Source organism: Cucurbita maxima, unplaced genomic scaffold (genome assembly GCF_002738345.1).
Source record: "Cucurbita maxima cultivar Rimu unplaced genomic scaffold, Cmax_1.0 Cma_Scf00026, whole genome shotgun sequence".
Classification (NCBI taxonomy): domain Eukaryota; kingdom Viridiplantae; phylum Streptophyta; class Magnoliopsida; order Cucurbitales; family Cucurbitaceae; genus Cucurbita; species Cucurbita maxima.
The window spans coordinates 2989434-3009230 of record NW_019272042.1 but is presented as its reverse complement, the minus strand read 5'-3'; the positions used below and the strand labels follow the sequence as shown (position 1 = coordinate 3009230).

The window sequence follows — 19797 nt, the reverse complement described above, 5'->3', positions numbered from 1 at the left end:
CGATTGTTATACATTTTATATAAATAAGCGCTTTTGTGGGATACAGGTGGAGGGCTATGAGATCGTTCAATCAATCCCGGGGAAAGAACTCCCTGAGCCTTAGTTGGAAGCTAAACAAAATAAGCGTTTTTGTTGGTCTGGCTCCGCCACCATCCACCCCAGCCTTAAGCCCGTCATTTTATACACTGGAATCGACTCCCAGAATCGACAGGTACAAAACTACGCCATTCGAGCGAACCTCTCTGATCCGCATCTAACCGAGTGGGTCAAACCGGATAACAATCTGATTGTTGACCCGGGTACGGAGGTCAATAGTAGTAGCGCCTTTCGAGACCCGTCGACGGCGTGGCTGAGCCTCAACGGTCACTGGAACACCATCATTGGCAGCAGGAGCGAGCAGACGGGAATGGCGTATTTGTATAGAAGTAGGGATTTTTTGAATTGGACTAAGGTGGAACAGCCTTTACATTCGGTTTCGAATACAGGAATGTGGGAGTGCCCTGATTTCTACCCAGTTTCCCACTTCGGTAGATTTGGCTTGGACAAGTCAGTGATGGGAAATTGGTTTAAACATGTGTTGAAGGTGAGCTTGGAGATGACTAGATATGAGTATTATACGCTGGGGAAGTATTATCCGATGACGGACAAGTATGTTCCCGATAATACCTCGACGGATGGGTGGAGTGGGCTGAGGTATGACTATGACAATTTCTATGCTTCCAAGTCGTTCTATGATCCGATGAAGAAGAGAAGGGTTTTGTGGGGTTGGACTAATGAATCTGATAGTGTCCAGGATGATGTTTCCAAGGGATGGGCGGGAATTCAGGTTTGTTTTAGATGCAATGTGCTCCGTTTTGTTCTATTTTTAATTGAATTTGCTCTATTTTGTATTTGGGTCGACCTTTTCTTTCTCCTTTTCCTAGGCGATTCCTAGGACGGTGTGGTTGGATCCCAATGGAAAGCAGCTCTTACAATGGCCAGTTATGGAGCTCAATAGGCTGAGACAGAAGATAGTTATGATGCTAAATCAAAAGCTAGTCAAGGGACAAAATGTTGAGATCAAAGGAATTACTGCGGCTCAGGTTGTTTAATTTATAACGAATCCGATCTTAACCCAAATCCCCGACAGTGGTTTGAAGCGGGTTAAGAAGATGTGAAAGCACCTCTAAGATTAAGGGAACAAACTGGGTGTCATTTGATAGATTGTTTCTTGTGTTTTATACAGGCCGATGTTGAAGTTATCTTTAGCTTTTCGAATTTGGATAACGCGGAGGCATTTGATCCAAGCTGGGTTGACGCACAAGCCGTGTGCAGTCAGCTGGGATCCACGTGCGAGTCCTCTTTTCAATTGTATGGTCGAGATCATTCTAAGATTACTTGGTTGCTTGATGCTTGCAGGTATTACTGTGGGGTTGCGGTCGGCGATCACCAAGAATTTCGCCAGTGGCATTGGGATAACTTTGTGTTCTAAGAGGAACTCCATCCCAAGTACCACGTTGAAGTTGTCCATGCGAACCACGACAAGGTCCAACTCTCCTGTCCAAGCCCCTAATTTGAAGGGGACTCTTTTGGAAACTCCCACAATAGACAAGGCTTCGGAGTTGAAAACTTTCATTTTTCCAGGGTTCTTTTCTATGGTGAGTCCCAATCTCCGTGCTTCTTGATCGACATGAAGTTGTGGGTCGCTCTGAAGTCTATCAAGGTGCTCTTGCTTGGTCGAGAGTTTATTGTCGCATCCATAAACATGAGCCCTTTCTCTATTATCTCCTTCGGATCGATCTTCCGTTGGAGGACTGACAAGAATTTGAGTGCGCCCATTCGGGAGTTGTCTTGATCTTCCTTCTTGTCTAGCATAATCTCAACTCTTGTATCGTTGCTCTCTTGAATGGACACTTGGAGTGCACTGAGAGAGGCCCAATGAGGACAGTAGGACACTTTGTGGGGGCCTTTACGCAACAGGCATTGTAAAGGTGTCGTCGGGTGGTTCCTTTGAGTGTAAGGTCCTCGAAATGTCCCCGCTTGGTTGTTCTGAGAAGGTCTATCTGTCCACCCGCTTGGTCTGTCGTTACTTTCGTTTGGCCTATTGGGGCTTCCATTTCGATGACTTGGTGGCTTATATGTTTTGCCCCTAGTGTTCGGGGTCTGTGTTGTTTTTCTTTGGTAACCCGCTTCGTTCCCATAGTCTAGGAGTCTCTTAGTGCTGGCAATTGTGGTAGCTAGGTCTTGGACCTTTTTCTCATGTATTTTTGTCTTGGCTCACGGTTGCAACCCATTTATAAAGAAGAACACCTTGTCCTTCTCTGATGTGCCCCTGATATCTAGCACTAGTGTTGAGAATTGTCTGACATAGTCCCTTATGCTTCCAGTTTGCTTTAGGGCTATTAGTTTTTCCATTACTAGATGCTCTACGTTTTTTGGGAGGAATTGGTCCCTCAACTCTCTCTTGAGGTCTCCCCACGAGTCTATGATGCACAATCCATTCTCGACGTCTTGCACCTTCATACGACGCCAAACTCACCAAAGTTTGGCGTCGTCTATGACATACATCGAGACTAATGTCACCTTTATGTCGTCGGTATAAGCCGATGTGGCTTTGAAGTACTGTTCGACATAAAAGATGAAGTTCTCCAACTCTTTGGCATCCCGGTTCCCTTTGAAAGGTCTAGGATCTGGGAACTTTAGTTTGTTGGATCCTGTATTAGTTTGCCCAGCCGAGATGTTCTCCACGGCTTTCATGGTCACCTCAATTCGGGTGCTCATCACGAACATCTTTTCTTAGATGTCATCGATCGTTGTTCTGAATTCATCAGCTAATCCATTGAACAAACTCATCATTGTATTTTGTAGCACATCAAACTCTTCCCCACGCCCCTCATTGTGCGCTACAAAGCTATCGGGGCTACCAGACGGTCTTGGGCTGCTCGTCGGAGCAACTTTTTTTTCGAGTGAGGTCACTCGAAACATCAGTTCTGCGATTGGCAACCCATCCAGACGGTTACCCATTGCGTCGATTTCTACAACTTTTCCATTCAATTCTGTCACCCATGCTTCTAGGAAGCGGATGGCGTCAGGGATTTCTTTGAGGAACAACATTTCCTTCTCTATTAGAGCAAGCCGGTCGGCTTGTGATTTGGGTGTTGACTTTGTCGTCAACATGTTTTTAGTCTTTGCTATTTCACGGAGCTTACAAAACTCTGATACCACTTGTCACAATCGCACTTTTGATGACAGCAGACTTGCGATTGTGCGACACTCACTTTCCAACGACAAGTGAGCTAAGCTAATTCGTTCTAGCGTCGCCTACGGCCAAGCAACGTATGCTCGAGCCTCTGGCCTCGATTTTAAGAGAAGGTTTTATAAAACGAGGGCAGAGAGAGATTTTCGAAAGAGAGATTTTTGAAAGAGACGTTATATAAGCAAGCAAGAGAGAAATAACAACGGCTCACAGTATATAACCTTGGGTAGGGAGAAATTGACAACTAGTCATATCCCCTATAGTAGTACATCCTGAAGCATTTCATGTCTGACATGTCTAGACATGATAATTTCTTAAACGTCATACTTCCTAGAAATACAAAAGTAAAACACTAGAATATAAAAAGACATAAAGGGTTGGGCTTGTCATGGGCATACGGCCATGAGCAACACGCCTTGAACGAGCAAGACCGTGACACTCCCCCCGCACATGCCCCCGACCGCATCCCCGCACGCTGCGCCAAAAACTTAGACTCTGTTTTACATCGGGACAAGTGCACCCTGAAAATTGATCAAATCAGACCCATTTTGGGTATAAATTTGAGAGTTTTGTTTTTTGTTTTTGTAAAAGATAAAAAATTTTGATTTTCAAGAGGCTTTCTTTCTCCCATTCTTCATTTCAGGCTTTCACGTCCTTTACCTTCATCTTCTTCCTTCTTCCCCACAGATAACGGCTTCTGTGACAGAACAATATCAGCACAGTGAACAAAATCGCATGCCTTTTCTTCTCCCTCTCAAATCTGATTTCGAATTTGATCCTACCTATTTTCAGCTGTACGAATTATCTCATGACTACGAACATATCATTTTCGGATTTCGATTGTTACAAGGTTGCTCCGGTGTCGTTTTCTTCGCCTTGCGCCTGCCCCTCCCGTCCTTCGTTCTGTAAGTCATTTCCTCGCCCTCGATCCTCATTGGAATTCAATCGCTTGCGTTTTGTCCTACATGGCCAAAAGGGCCTGCTCAGAATTAGCAAGAGCAGCAGTTTGGCGAGACGCCACATTGTGGCTGTGGCACATGCCGAGCCCGACCGGATTGACGGGAAAGAGCCCGAAGAGGTACGTTGGATTCTGTGATATTCGTTGTAAGATTGGTAAATTGCTGTTCGAATTTGGGTTTTATTTGTTTGTTTGTTTGTTTATCGTTTGTGTAAGAGTTGGAAGTGGATGATTCTATCGGATAAAGGTTGATGATTTTGGTGCTAAATTGAATAGCACAGGGTAGCTCTTACACGGTGTGGAGAAGCATATTTGGTGGGTAGGGGTATTGGTTTATTAATTTGCTTGTTTCAATGTAGAGTTTGATGCATGATGGATGTTGGAGACCAGTATTGGTCTAGTTAGAAACTGCTAGTCATTTCTGAAATATGTGGTTAGAATTGGGGATAAATCGTTGCATGATTTTTCAATTTGGAGAGATTCAAGGTTTATTTATAATTTATCTGTAGCAGCTAAGTTGGAATTGGATTTCTTTCTAAGCAGTAAATTACTACGTTTGGGGAATATATTAGTCTGTGAATTTTGTTCATTTTGTGAGCTCGAGTATTAAATGCATACATATAGATGCCGTTGTGGCTCAAACAACGGTTTTGTACCTAGCCAAGTTAATGTTGTCAGCATTTCTTGTATCAAATTAATTACTGAAGTGGCTATTGTATAGGAGGTTGAGGGAGGTCAACAGTTATCATTTCAAGAGGATCCAATCTCAGAACAGCAACATAAAAAAAATCAATTGAAGAAACGCATTGTTTTTGGGCTTGGCATTGGAATAACTGGAGGTATTATAGTAATGGCTGGAGGATGGCTATTCACCGTGGCTGTTGCTGCATGTATTTTTGTTGGTGCCCGTGAGTATTTTGAATTGGTCAGAAGCCGTGGGATCACCGCAGGAATGACACCCCCACCTCGATATGTTTCACGAATTTGCTCAGTTATTTGTGCTCTCATGCCCATTCTTTGCTTGTACGACTAGTCTCAGTCTCAATATTATTACTCTTTCACAAATATAGGAAATTTTCATGGCATAAGAATTTTTAATTGCTTTACGCTTTCATTATGAATCTTTAACTCATACTTTCTTTCTTTTTTCTGTACTGGAGAAGATTGCAGTAGTATTCACATTTCCTTGCCTGTTAAAACTTTCCTTCTGGAGAATACTCATGATTTGATTTTAATATTGTAGAATGACAGTTTAGATGATCTTATTAATCTACTACCTCATCACACTCATGATTAATTTGAATTGCACATATTGTTAATCTGTAGTGGAACTATCTTTATTGGATGAAAAATTAGATATTATGAAAGATTATTTTCTTATACTTTGAAACAGTTGCAGGTTTTGTTAAATGGATTGCAATTTTCTTTAGCTCTATGGCTATTAGATTTTTATGTCTATATTGATATAAATTTCCATTTTCCATTTGATAGTGGTAGCTGCTCCCATTGAGTATAATGATGTCTGGGCCTCTTCTTCTAAGCTGATCCTTCAATCAATTCAATGCATAACTCCCATTGTGGAGATTACCAAGGTGTCGAGTTTGTGGGGGGAAGGTTTTCAGCCGCTTGCCCTTGAGGTTGTGTTGGGCTGCTATATCCTTTGCCTAATCTCTTAGAAATTCCTGTGAATGGCTACCCTCTGGACAATTGACAATCACGAAGAGCTTTCTTTCTTCTGTGGACCTCCAAAATGTGCTCGTCAAGTCTTGTGATGAAACCCCTAATGCTGGTCAGAAAAAACAAATTGGCCTTGGAAAGAAGAGGGGTATGGGGAGTAATCATGTAAGTGTGTTGAGCAATCTGAAGTGCACAATCAATTATGATTGTAGGAAGGCTTCTTAAGAAGCTAAGGCTGCAGGAGTTTCACAATGAAAGTGCTATCTTGGAATGTTGGGGGGTTAGGGGGTGGGGTAAAAGAAGGTGGGTGAAGAAACTCTTACTCATAAGAGGTCAGATATAATTAATCTAACTAAACCTAAACGGTCCTCCTATTGTCAGGAGTTGGTTAAAAGTCGTTGGGAAAAGGTTAATGTAGAATGGACTGAACTTGAGTTAATAGGTGCCTCATAAGCATTCTCATTGTCTCGGATGGTCGAATGTTTAAGGCCTTTCGGATTGATTTGGAGGTTTATTGACCATATTGAGTGGAATTCGACCTTCATTGAAAGTGTTGGAGTGGCTATTAAAGTTCAAAATGATCACTTTGGTCTCATTTCAAGCGAGGTCAGAATCATAGACAGAGGTCATGCTTTTACTGCCAAGTTGTTTCATCCCAAGATTGTTACTTGTTGGTTGGAAAAGTGGTTGAAATCCACAGTGAGTTTCTGCTAGAAGTTGGAGAAAAGTTCTACAGTTGCAGAAGCAGGTCGGGTCCAAGTCCAATGGATGAATGGAGGGTGAAGGATGGGTTTCTTGTCTTGTGGTTGATTTTGTACTCTAGCGCTCTGTTTGCAAGGTAAAAAAATAGGAGACGGTATGATCAGAGAATTTATTTTTGGTGATACAGGCCCCTAAAGCCCATTACCTTTAATGAATTGTCCTTCTTCTCTCATGGGTGAGGTTGAGATTAGTTTTGATACTTCATTTTCATGTCAAGATAATATGAGACAGGAAAAGGAAGATGATGGGTTCTCGATAGAGGCAATGGACGGTCCCCCTAAAGAATATCAGACACGTTCGACTTGAAAATGAAGATGATGGCTTCTCAATAGAGGCAATGGACGATCCCCCTAAAGGATATCAGACACGTTTTGTTAATCAGACCCTAATGTCGACGTAGTCGAAGCTAGTGACTTTCACAAATGTCCTCCTTCCTAGCAAAGACAATGCACACATCACTTTAGTGCAGGAAAAAGAGGCAGATGATGTGCGTTCATCCCTCCATTTATTAGATAATTGGTCTTATCGCTTAAGAAGTGGAACATGTGCATTAAACCTATCCCTTCAAAAGGGAATTCAGCGTATAAGGGAAGTAAAGCAAATAAGACATGCATTAGTGAGATTGATGGGCTTTATGGTCTAGGGAAAAGGAACTAGTTGATGTGGAAAAGTGGGGCACAATCCGGGAATGGATGATGTAGACTGTGAACTAGCTAAGGGTGTAGAGATTCTTTTATGAAGATTTCTCTTGAAATGTGAGAGGTTTGGGTGTGCCCTCCAAGAGAGTCCTCATTAAAAGTTACATTAAAAAAGTTGGTACGGATGTGTAATTCTTTAGGAAACGAGGCACTTGAAGATTGATTGGAGGTTGGTTAAGTCAGTGTGGTCTTCGAAACATGTTGGCTGGAAGACCCTTAATTCGGTTGGTGCTTCAGAAGGTGTGTTGATTTTGTGGAAGATACAACATCAGTTAGTGAGTCGATGATAGGAGAGTACTCTGTCTCGATTTCCTTCTGTTTCAACGATTGTGCAAATGGTTGGATCATGGGTGTCTATGAACCTCTTTTGTATGTGGTTAGAAACGATTTTCAGCAGGAGATTTGTTATGTTGCTAGTCTTTGTTCTGGTTGTTTGTGCATGGGGGGAAATTTTAATATTGTTAGATGGACATTTGAGAAGTTTTATCGTTCATTGTTGAAGCCTTTAATTTGTTTGATCCTCCCATTAAGGATGGTAAACTCACATGGTTCAGACACGGAGAAAGACCATCTAGTTGAAGTATTGACAGATATCTTTTGTCAAGTGAATGGATGGATTGATTTAAAGAAGTTCCTTTGCTTAGACAGACGTAATCCACCTCTGATCATTTTCCCATTCTCCTTAATTCGAGCTTTAAAAGATGAGGCCTTCTCATTCCGTTTTGAAAATACATGATTAAAAAACATCTCATATTTTTGGAAAATGTTGAGTGGTGGAGTTCTTTTTTTCATTAGGGTTGACCAGTGTTTGCCTTTATAGATTAAATGAAGGGTGTGAAGCAACATCTATTAAAATGGAATGCAGAGATCTTTGTGTAGATCAAGATAAAAAACAAGTCATCCTTTCCAAGATGGACCGCTTTGACAAGGAAGAGGACAGTAATGCCCTTTCCAGTGAGAGAAATTCTGAGAGATTACAGCTGGAAGCAGAGTTACAAGTCTGGTGGCTAAGGAGCAGTGTATGTGGGCTCATTAATGCAAAATTCAGTGGTTTAAGACAAAATCAAGGCAATAAGAGATTTGAGACAACAGGACCCGCTCTCTCCCTTTCACTTCACGTTGATGGGCAATGCCTTTGTTGTTTGGTACATTCTTGCACTGAAAAATGAATCTTATAGGAGTGAAGGTTAAAAGACAGAAGATCAATTTCCCATTTGCAATATGCTAATGACACCCTTGATTTTTGCCCAGGGGACTTGTGTTCTTTGAAAATGGTGGAGGGTTATTTTCCTTTTTCTGGGCTACTTATATCTCTCCCTAAATCTTTCCAAAATCCCTCATAGGAATTAACATGGATGTTTGTGATCTTGTTTCGGTGGCAACTAGAATGCCATGCAAACTGGATTCACTTCCCATCAATTACTCGAGGATAATGGATGATTGTGATCTTTTTTTAGTGGCAACTAGAATCATATGCAAACTTGATTCACTTTCTATCAGTTACTTGAAGAAAATGGATAATTATGATCTTGTCTTTGTGACAACTAGAATGGGATGCAAACTCAATTCACTTCCCATCAATTAATTGGGCTGAACGTTTTGAAAGGTGCAAGTCACAGCCGAAAGTGTGGTGCTGTGAGGAAGGCATTGCCTAGACATGTGTCTTCCTCAAAGGCCATAGGTCCGTATTTAATGTGCCTTTTGGGGAATCATAGGAAAATGACAATGCAAATAGGTCAAATTGTAAGTTTGGTTCTTGAAGTTTTAAAGCTATATATCTAGTTAGTCTCCGGACATAGGAAAGGAAATGATTGAATTTACAGGATTTCACTTTCACTCGAGTTCTAAGGATGTTTGTTTGTGGAGGCCCATTCCTCCATGTTGGGGTTTCTACTATTTATAAATAATTGTATGTAAGCATCAGTTGTCAATATTTCATCTTTATTGTCATTAATCTTTCCTTATTTGTAGTAGATTTTTCTTTTATGTAAGAGGACCTAAGTTCAAAAGATTTGGATGTATAATTACATTTTATCATATCAAAATAAGATGTTCTACCCTTTGGAGATTGGGGGTTAGGTATCAGGAACTTGAGGCGTTGGGTATCAAGAAGTTGAGAGCCTATAATAAGGTGCTCTTGGGTAGATGACTTCGGTGTTTTTATCATGAGTGTGATAACTTGCAGCATAAGGTTATTGTGAATAAGTTTGGGTCATCTTCTTTTAAATGGTTCTGGAGAGGCATTAAAGGAACTTCCAAAAACTCATGGAAAGTTAATACAGAGGCATACCCCTTCTTTTCTTCTTTTGTTCCGTGTTTTGTGGGGAGGGGAGGGATACACTTTTTTTTTTTGGAGGATAAGTGGTTGGGAGATAGACTCATCTGCTCTAGGTTCCCTCATGTATACCATTTATCTTCGATGAAAAATCTGTCGGTGACTGCTGTTTTATCTCGATCAGGGATCTCCCCTTCACCTCTCTTGGGGTCTCACCATCCATTGATTGATAAGAAAATTATGGATGTTGTTGATCTTCTTTCTTTACTGGGTGAGTTTCGCTGCATCCCGGGGAGGAAGGATATTTGTTTTTGGTGGCCCCATCCTTCTGATGGTTTCACATGTAATTCCTTCTTACTTTGTTTAGTTAATCCTTCGCCTTTGTCTTGTTATGGAAGGTGAAAATTTCCAACAAGGTAAAGATTTTTTTTTTTTTTTTTTTTTTTTTTTTTTTTTTTTTTTTTTTTTTTTTTTTTTTTTTTTTTTTTTTTTGGTGTGTTTGTTGAAGAAAGTGCCTTCCTGATGGGACCAGGGGAGTGTTAGATTCTTTGTAGGAGGATAGCAGAAGACCTTAATCTATCTTCTTTAGAGTTGCGATTTCGCTTACGCATAGGAATTGGTTCTTTGACGAGTTTGGTCTTGTTTTGGCTTGTCATTGGAGGGGTTGCAAAGAGATGATAAGGAGTTCCTCCTCCATCCTTTGTTTCACAAGAGAGTAAATTATTTGCGGCAAGCGGGATGTGTGCTATTTATGGGGGCTTTCAGGAGAGATAAATAATATGATCTTCAGAGGGCTCGAGAGATCTTTGAGTGATGTTTGGTCCATTGTTAGATTTCATGTTTCCTTGTGCACCTCCGTGGCAAATTCTTTTTGCAATTATCCATTAGGTCTTATATTGGTTGATTGGAGGCCTTTCTTGTAGGTTGCCTCCTTTGTGGACTCTCTTTTTAGTATGCCCTTGTATTCTTTCATTTTTTCAGTTTATTATAAAAATAAATGAATAAATAAATAATTTCCATCTGTAGAGTTGCAACAAACACTAAATTCGTATCAGTGTTTCTTATATTCATATAGGTACTTCGGTCAGCTTGATGTTACTACCACATTTTCTGCCTTCATTCTTGCAATTACATTGCTTCTACAAAGAGGCAGTCCCAGATTTTCTCAGCTGAGCAGTGCAATATTTGGGCTTTTTTATGTTGGTTATCTTCCTTGTTTCTGGGTCAAACTTCGTTGTGGTTTGGCTGTTCCAGCCATAAACACTGGCAAGTAATTTTTGCTCTTGATCTTTTTGCTTCGAATTATAAATGCACATTGATTTATCCTGTGGATGCCATCTTTGATATTAGCCTCGAATCACCAATTAATGTAATAACACTTTGATGGAGCTAGAAGAAACAAAATATGTACTTGCATTGATTTTAATCAAAAGTTACACGGTTCATAGATATTTGGAAGGTTCAGATTTCTCCCAGTGGCTACAAAATCAGCATCAGCTTCCTACTCATAATATGCCTTCCTTCCTCTGTGTCATACTGCCTTTCCATCCTATTTTCTAAAAGAAAAGTGAAATTCATTGAGGTTAAATTAATAATTGAATTTGTAACTTAAAATTCAATCATTTTAGTCTGATTCTTTTGAAGTAAATATAGTATTTGAAATCCATTATGATTTAAAATTCCTTCAAATCCTGTGGAAATAGGGAAAAAATAGATATGAATTCCTCTCTTCAAACATCCAACGTGATTTGAACAATTACCATCTCTAAGCCTGACCCTTCATAGAAGAAATGCAGGATTTTCCTAATCCTGAACTGGATCATGATGTGCAATTTACTTCTCAAGAGGCTGGTGAAACTGTAGATAACCTTTAGGATCTTACCTTCGCCCCTCAGAACAATGTTTTATGGATCACACTTTTAATGGGGGGTAATTCTAATAATTTCTTACATGTAGAATTTTTGTAATTGTATTTTACAGCTTTCTTGTGCAATTAGGAAGTCCCATAGTTTTGTTGTTAGTTTCACATTTGTATGCTCTCGTAGCTTCTATTTTCAGGTGTTTTTATCATGTTATACTTTCTTACTAGATCATGCTCTTTGGCAGAAATAGGAGCAAGATGGCCATTTCTTCTTGGAGGCCAAGCTCATTGGACTGTTGGCCTTGTTGCAACCTTGATTTCTATGAGCGGTATAATTGCAGCTGATACATATGCTTTTCTTGGTGGCAAGGTAAGTTCCTCTTCTATCGTCCATGATGTGTATTCATTGTAATTATCTCTTGGAAGTTATTATTGAGAATTGTCCTCTTTTCATTATTTCAATGAAAAGCTTTATTTCCTTTTATTAAAAAAATTATCTTTTAGAAGTAAATGATTGTTACTTCAGGCCAGTGAATGAGCTAAGCTATTGCGGACAGTTGCACCATGGAACCCTTGATTGTTTTGGGTGGAGAGATTTCTGTAGATTCACCAAATATATGATTAGAGAATATTGGTAGATATTGCGAGTTTCTATGGAGAATCCATGTCATGGATGGTGAGAAGAAACAAGGAGGTTTTGTTACTAGCAAGACTTAAGCGAGCAATTAATCTGGAAGTTTTTCCCTCTGCAAGAATGGAGTCTATGCAAAAAGGTTTTTTTGCCATTAAACAGGACCATGGTAGAATCTCAAAAATTCTTGGAGATCTTACCGGGTCACTATTCGATTGCACGAAACCAACAATTCAAGTCAGATAATGGAATGGATGCCGTGGAAGACAGGAATGCCGAGATTCCGCACAGGCAAGAGCCAATGCAGGCTCAACCAGGCCAATCAAATACATGCCTAACAGTAAAAGGTTGACAAAGCACTCAAACTCGCATGATAACCATTGTGGGGCACTCTCAGCCCAATAAAAAACATTACCTGTAGCATCCTATTGAGAATTGTAAGTATTATTTGTTAGAATGGATATTAAATATATGGAAATTCAATGTTTGGAATTTAAATATTTGGAATATCAAATATCACCGAATATGTAAATTCCAAATGTTTAATTTCATATCTTTGTTTGACAGAAGAGTTCGTGGAGAGAGATTTTAGAGAGGAGGGGGTGTGAGTGAGAGTCGAGGGGCACCGCCCTTTCGGTGAAGGTAGAGTGCAAGGGCTTCTCCTTTTGCTTGTACAAGAAAGGAAAGAAGATGGAGGTAGAGGAAAGGTGTAGAGGGATTTCGTCGAAGGTTAGACTTAGTCTGGGTAGTGTAGCTTGGGTCAACTAGGGCCATTGCTGATTGTCTTGAGTTGGCTCCGTTCTTCAGGACAAGGAGATGCCTCGAAGCTTTTATTTGGGTCCAACTAGTGGAGAACCAGAGGGGTAGGCGTTGTGTTGTGTTGTGTTGGTGAGCCATTTAAGGGGAGAAGATACTCATTAATCATTCCAAAGGAGGAAGCAGCATGGGGGTGATTTTTGGTGATTGTTGGTGAGGGGCTCTTTGAGTAGGTTGCTTCTGAATGTTTTGGTCAAAGTTTGGCGCACTTTGAAAAGTAACTCATTGCCCCCTTCTAGGTTGACAGAGTCCTTCGCATAAATGGTTATTGGTCACGGAAAATGGTTGAATCAGGTGGAGACTAAAGGAGATAAAGATGATGTTATTCTGTTCGATGTGTCAAAACGTGTGTTGGCTGTGAGAGAGAGTGCCAAAGACTTGTGGGAGAAAATTGAAAAGAGGATCAAAAATTGGTTTGGGGTTGAGCTTTATTTGAGTTCGTTTTGTGGAAATATGGAACTTCAGTTGTGTGTGGATGATTCACAAAAAGTAAAGTTCACTAAACTTTGGATGGGACAATTTTTATTGCAAGTTTAAGCTTGTTGCGATGGATCTCGTGATAGGTAGTGGAGGAGTGTTGCCTTCAGTTCTCAAAAGGCTGGGTGGAAATTTTGAATATTCCTCCTCAGCTGGATGACGACATGCATTGTTTCTAAGCTATCAGATATATGTGGCGGGCTGGTTGGGGGAGATTTTTGATGCGATGTTGGGTTTAGATTGGAGGGAGGAGTTGAGAGTTCAAGTTAATGGAAGAGGTGGTGGCTTCATTCCTCATGGTTGCTTTTTAAACTACGGAGTTGATTTTCTGGTGAGATTTGTCTTGTTGGTTGTGTTTGGTGGTGATGATGGAGCCGGAGAGGACATCACGCCGCTAGAGTCGGCTTTTGTTGGCAGGTGTGTTTGTTAACGTTGAGAAAGTTCTGCCAAAAAGGCAAATATTTTCTTTTTTCGGCTTCAAAACATTTTTTTTTAAAATAATGACACAACTTTCATGAAGGAAAAAAAAAAAAAAAAAGGAAAGAATACAAGGGCACACAAAAAATCAAGCCCACAAAAGGAACCCCAATTAAAGAAAGGAGCTCCAACTATACAAAATTGTGCTTCAACAATAATTACAAAAGAGCTTCAAAATTAAAGCCTAAAAAGAAAAATAAAATCTAACGAGCCCTCTCCAGCCATCTAAGCAAGGGTCCATGTAAAACTTATTAGGTAATGAACTTCACTTTCCTCATAATCTTAACCCTTCATAGAGTAGAAAAATTGGCTCACATCAAGAAGAGTTCTAGAAACTATGAAAAAAGGATGGTAAGAAAAACCATTCGAAGGGTTGGGACTCCACACTCGAACACCCCTTCTCTCAAGCCTAAAAATGACCCGCCCAAGCAAAGCCAAGAGAGGGACAACATTCATCGCTTTTCTATCGGTCAAAGAGCAACAAAACCTAAACGTAAAAGAAACTGAGCTCCTCGACTAGACCAAAAAATCAAACATTTTGAAAGGAAGATAAATACTGTTGCAAGTCTAAATTAGCTTGTTATTTTTTCTTATTTATTTTTGGAGAATTACATATCTCTTTTATAGCTTTTATAGGGAGAAAGACCAACTAAATCTAAATTAATAGATAATCTAAATTCATCTGAATAGATACTAGGTAATCTAAATATCTGTAGATAATAGATAATAAGATAAGATACTATTTTTTTATAAGAGACAATTTCATTGATGATTGAAATTTACAAAAAGGATATAATATCCATGGTGTTTATAAAAAACCTTCCCAATTTGCAATGAGGGAGATATAACTATAAGTAAAAATATTTGCAATGAGGGAGATAGAACTATAAGAAGTAAAAATATGAGACAGTTTACACCAAGATGTAGCTTGGTAAACGACATTGTCGAAAGTTTTGTATAAATTCGTCTTTTCTGCAAATATTCTCTGATTTCTTTCCACAAATTCCAAAAGAAAGCCATGATGATGTTTTTCTATAGTAGGGTTTTTGCATTCTTGAAAGAGTGGTACATTAAGGTTATGTCCAATAGATCCTTTACCTCCCTAGAAAATGTGAGATGCCATCCGAATATATTGAGAATCGTCGTTCAGAAATTTTGAGCATATATGCATTGCATAAGTGGCTTTGTGAGTAGTTTTTTTCTTGCATAATGGACACCAATATGGAGAAAGAGTGATGTAAGACATTCTTTTTTTTTTAAGATTTTCACTTGTGTTAATGGCGTTATGCACTATTTCCCAAAGGAAGAACTTCACTTTTTTAGGATGATGTATTGTCTTTGCTAGCGTGAGATTTATTGCTTCTACTTTTTCCCTCATGTCTATCATCAAAGATTTTGTAGAGAAGACCCTGTCAGTGCTGGGGAGCCAAGTCAGTTAGTCTGCTCTCCCAAGCCCTTAACATTCCAAAAGATAATAATTATAAGAGGTATTGACCTCCGAATTGTGACTTGCTCGATTCTCATAATTTCTGTTTAAAAGGAGACCAACAATCTCTCAGTCAGTTTACTCGGTTTCTTGGCCATAGTGGGCTTCTTTTTCCTAGATGGAATAGCCATGATGCACATGTGGTGTTCTTTTAGCCATGATGCCAAGATTTGGATGACCATTGTTGGTGTGAGTGTCGCTGATATCAGGGTGACCTCTTCTACCTTCGTTTCATTTATGCTTTTCTTGAAAAAGAGTGCCAAAGCTCTGTATCTGCAAGGGTGATCTCTAGCAACGGGTGAGAGATGGAGGCCTTATCGGCGGTGGGGGATGGCGGGGTGGTAGAGAGGGGTAGAGGGCTAGATGCATATTCATCGTCTAATTCTTGGTCGATGCCAACCGTGGAGAATTTTGTTCCCTGAGTTCGAGGTAGAAATTGGGGCTGTTAGAGGGAGGCATAGAAGGTGGGCTGAAGCTGGGATCATTGCCAAATAGTGGGTGTGGGCCGGTTGACCTTTTCATTTGTTTTGCGCCACAAACAGAGGTAGAAAAGGTCAGGATGCTAGGCCTTCAGAGTATGGTCATTCATTTGTTTTGGATCACAAGCGGAGGAAGAAAGGGTCAGGATGCTTGCGTTAGATGTTGAGCCTTTAGAGTACGTTTGTTTGTGGGTAATGAGGAGCATTTTGAGTATTTCCTCGATGCTGATCAGCAAGGGCCATCGTTAGTGGGGGAATCTCCAGGGGAGGTGATTTTGCCGCCTGACCCATCAGTGGTGACCAGCTTCAATGACAATTCCTTCTTCTCTCCGCTGGTGCTCAGGGAAGGGATCAAAGATTGACCTTCTTGAATTGACTAAACTTTTTTTTTCTGGTATTTGGATGCTTATATCTCTTCCTGGGAGTACTATCCATATAGTTGCCTATCTGGTTTCATGTTATTTGGTAGTGTTGCTGCCTTGAGTAATCATTTAGCTTTTTTATTTGTATTATGTAACTATATTACATGCGCAGAAAACTGCCAGTTTTGCAACTTAATAACATCTCTTGTATCCTTGAGTATCCATCTTGTGACTTCTCAGTATTTTTCTGCAGGCATTTGGCAAGACCCCACTGACAAATATTAGTCCAAAAAAGACGTGGGAGGGTACTATTATGGGCTTGGGTGGTTGTATTGCTACATCTGTCATTCTATCAAAAATTCTTTGCTGGCCGTCTTCTATGATTAGGTATGTAATTCTTCAATTATTATCAAATGTATGGTCATTATTTTCTATATTAGCTTTTCTTTGGCCACACTGACATTTATATGATCTAGTACTTTGAATTAGTTTGTTGTTCATGTATGAGAACCTCATTCCGTTTCCGATTCTTCAGTAACAATGTTTATCATAAAAGGGTTTGCAAGTCTTATCTTTACTACATAATATCTTTAAAATGTTGGTTGATTAGAAATCAAAATTGTATCCTTGTTGAACTTCGTGATAAAAATGCATAATATTGATGTAGAAATTTGGAGATGACAACGAAGGGGATGCAGGATACATCATAACAATAAGGGAATATTCTGTAAGCCATGTTTGAAGTGTAGAGACTGTATCATAAACATTCAATTTGATTAATCACCTTCCAAACTTATGAAATTGTTACAAATAAACCCTCCCATTATAATACCATTAGTGACATATGGCAAACTGGACAAACGACCCTTGAACATTAAGGATTGTTACAATCAAACCTCGAACTACTATAGGATTGTTACAATTTAGCTTAAGTTTTTAATTCTACCAAGTTTGAAAACATTAACTATAATGTTAGCCTTAAATTTTTTTTTTTTTTTTTTTTTTTTTTTTGAAATCAACCTGACATAACCCTACACAAAGATGTCTCTTTGAGGTAGATCGATGGAAGAAAGTAAAAGTTTGAAGTCAATTTTTATTTCTAAAAAGTTAACCGAATGCTAACCAAAATCGACTAAACCAACAAAATCAACCCCCAATTGCATCGTCAGCTTTTGATTTGGCTTTCAGAAAATTGATTTTGATATTAATTATGTTTTTTAAATCGATTTAATAGTTCAATGTTAATCCTTGCTGAAGAAAAACATTGGATCAAGGTAGTGTAGCTGAAGGGCAAGGGTGGGTTAAACAAGGATCCCCCGCCAAAAAAAGAAAAGAAAAAAAGAAAGACGAGAGTTCATTGAACTCTAATGGCCATTAATAATTGAATCCAATTCTATCCTTCAAAAGCCTAACACCATGGTAGGAAATATCTGGATCAAAATGTCCAAAGGAAATATCTCGTGTTCTCTCAGCATATATATGCGTCATCCATGTCATCCATGTATGGAAATATCTGGATCAAACTTTCCAAAGGAAGTCCATTAATAATCTTGATTACCATGGTAGTCTTTATGCATATCTTTTTGCTGCCTCCAATTAGGATTTGAAAATTATCTTGTGCCTTAAGGCTTATGCAGGTTCTTTATTGCAAGATTTTCTTCTGGGTTTGCAAGTGCAATATAATTGCCAAGTGAACATGGACTTTGCTGACTAGTTAATTTGATTCTATAGGGCTGATTTTTTTAGTCCAGCGTAGTTTTCTACTGTAATTGCTCATCATAAAAAATGTTATAGTCAACTGATGATCTCCATGGTTCCATAAAGTAATTGACATGCGTTTGAAATGTTTACTGGACAGTGCAATAGCTTTTGGATTTCTCAATTTTTTGGGTTCTGTTTTTGGTGATCTTACCGAGTCAATGATAAAACGTGATGCTGGTGTCAAGGATTCTGGATCTTTAATCCCTGGACATGGTAAATTCCATTTCCTCATGGTCAACATCTATGATGTATTAATTTTGTATTTTGCGGTACAAGCTTAATATATCGAGCTGTCTTTTACTGGCTTTCATATAGTTTTAATTCTTGTAGTGTTTTTAGCAAAGCTTTGACTGTCTTAACTGTGGTTCATTATAGGGTCTAGTAAAATGGTTAGGCTTGTGGAAAGAAGTATGGGGGCTGACACATTTTAATGTCTCCCTTTAGGCTCACGAATCCAATTGTTTGGGCTCTAATTTTTTTTTTTTATATATATACTATCTCCCTTGAGGTCGAAGTTTCAAACCCCCATACTCCTCTTGTGCTAAAATTCGTCGAAGGGAGATAAACGATATCATTTTGGGAGCTGTCTGCATGCCTTTTCTTTGTGCGGGCTGTTTTTGGTACTTTGAGTCATTTGAATGAAAGTTTCTTTTTTAAAGGTTTTTTCTTCCTGTGATGCAAAGTTGCCTTGTTTCAGTATGTATAGCATGTAAAATTTAAGTTGCATTGATAATGTTTTATCCATATTTTCTCTTAGTGACATTTTACCCTGTTCTGTTACTGCATGTATTTTATTTTCTTTCTAATGTTTAAAGGTGACTTAATGTTCATATCTTAGCTAGAATACAGTCCATACGCTCACCATTTAATCCTAGAAAGTTGGGAAGGCCTAGGAGCACTTTAATTCAGTCTTAAAGAGAGATGTTTTTAGATGAGCAATAATACATGTGAACTTTTTCCTGAAAGGTTTTAACTATTACGTGGACCTCAATTGGACATTATGCAGGTGGATTGCTCGACAGAGTGGACAGCTACATTTTTTCGGGGGCACTAGCGTATTCCTTCATCAAAGCATTCATGCCACTTTATGGCGTTTGAGATAGTGATGATCCATGTATTTGGAGGTCAGGAAAGTCCCGACTCTCTCTAAGTTTTTGCCCTTGTGGGGAAATATAGAAGGAAAAACCAGACAGCTCTCTAACTCTGGAGAAGCATGAGCATCAGCTTGTTTATCGCATAGTACCCAGAAGAACTTCAGCTTACTTGGTTCCACCAGGTCTTTAAAAGTCCCAAGTGAAAGTATCTGTTTACCAGGTAATTTGTACATAGGCAATATTAAATAAAACATGCAGCTATTTTATGGTTCGTATTCATACCTTAAGATAGTTCTTCGTTTCTTGGAGACTGAGGTTTATTTTTCCTTATTCCTAGTACCATTTTTGGGCAGCAATTTATAGGACTTGTAGCTCTGTAAGCCATGTTGATGTTGAAAGACGGGGTTTATTCTTGTAATGCTCCTTACATATACTGTCAGAGGCTTATAGTTTGTTACTTCTGTTTATTCAATTAGTTAGTGATTCAATTTAGTTAGTTTTTTGAACTGATAAATAGTTTATAGATTGCTTCAATTTAGCATTGCCAATCATTATTTTTATAAAGATCTTGTTATCAGTTCATTTTTTGCAAGCTAAAATATTTTGGTACTTCCATTTCACTTTGACTTGGGTCATGAAGCTTTCCCTCGGTCTCAAAAGATTCTAAGGTTTCTCTTGCAGCATATGATCCAAACTTTGAGAGAACTTAACACATCAATTTCTTGAGGAATGTTCAAGGAGTCTCTAG

At 39.1% G+C, this 19797-nt stretch overlaps 2 protein-coding genes across 2 annotated transcripts; both read left to right on the top strand.

Moving 5' to 3' along the window:
• The first annotated feature begins 406 nt into the window (after positions 1-406).
• On the top strand, positions 407-1664 carry LOC111498896 (beta-fructofuranosidase, insoluble isoenzyme 1-like). The gene is made up of 4 exons (XM_023150249.1): positions 407-826; positions 924-1082; positions 1226-1313; positions 1399-1664. Exons 1-4 carry the CDS (start codon positions 407-409, stop codon positions 1662-1664), a joined length of 933 nt encoding a protein of 310 aa, XP_023006017.1.
• Positions 1665-3846: 2182 nt separating this feature from the next.
• On the top strand, positions 3847-19541 carry LOC111499269 (phosphatidate cytidylyltransferase 4, chloroplastic). Its single transcript, XM_023150819.1, has 7 exons — positions 3847-4313; positions 4915-5216; positions 10681-10871; positions 11712-11836; positions 16448-16581; positions 18053-18168; positions 18962-19541. The coding sequence occupies exons 1-7, from the start codon at positions 4044-4046 to the stop codon at positions 19051-19053; spliced, it is 1230 nt and encodes a 409-aa protein (XP_023006587.1). The 5' UTR covers positions 3847-4043; the 3' UTR covers positions 19054-19541.
• The last annotated feature ends 256 nt before the right edge of the window (positions 19542-19797 follow it).

Bases quoted from the DNA above. Each gene is read 5' to 3' on its own strand.
- LOC111498896 (XM_023150249.1), top strand. From the start codon at position 407: ATGGCGTATTTGTATAGAAGTAGGGATTTTTTGAATTGGACTAAGGTG. The intron at 1,083-1,225 runs GTTGTTTAATTT...TGTTTTATACAG, and splicing joins AAGGAATTACTGCGGCTCAG to GCCGATGTTGAAGTTATCTT. The intron at 1,314-1,398 runs GTCAGCTGGGAT...TGATGCTTGCAG, and splicing joins TGACGCACAAGCCGTGTGCA to GTATTACTGTGGGGTTGCGG.
- LOC111499269 (XM_023150819.1), top strand. From the start codon at position 4,044: ATGACTACGAACATATCATTTTCGGATTTCGATTGTTACAAGGTTGCT. The intron at 10,872-11,711 runs GCAAGTAATTTT...GCTCTTTGGCAG, and splicing joins TGTTCCAGCCATAAACACTG to AAATAGGAGCAAGATGGCCA. The intron at 16,582-18,052 runs GTATGTAATTCT...TTTACTGGACAG, and splicing joins TGGCCGTCTTCTATGATTAG to TGCAATAGCTTTTGGATTTC.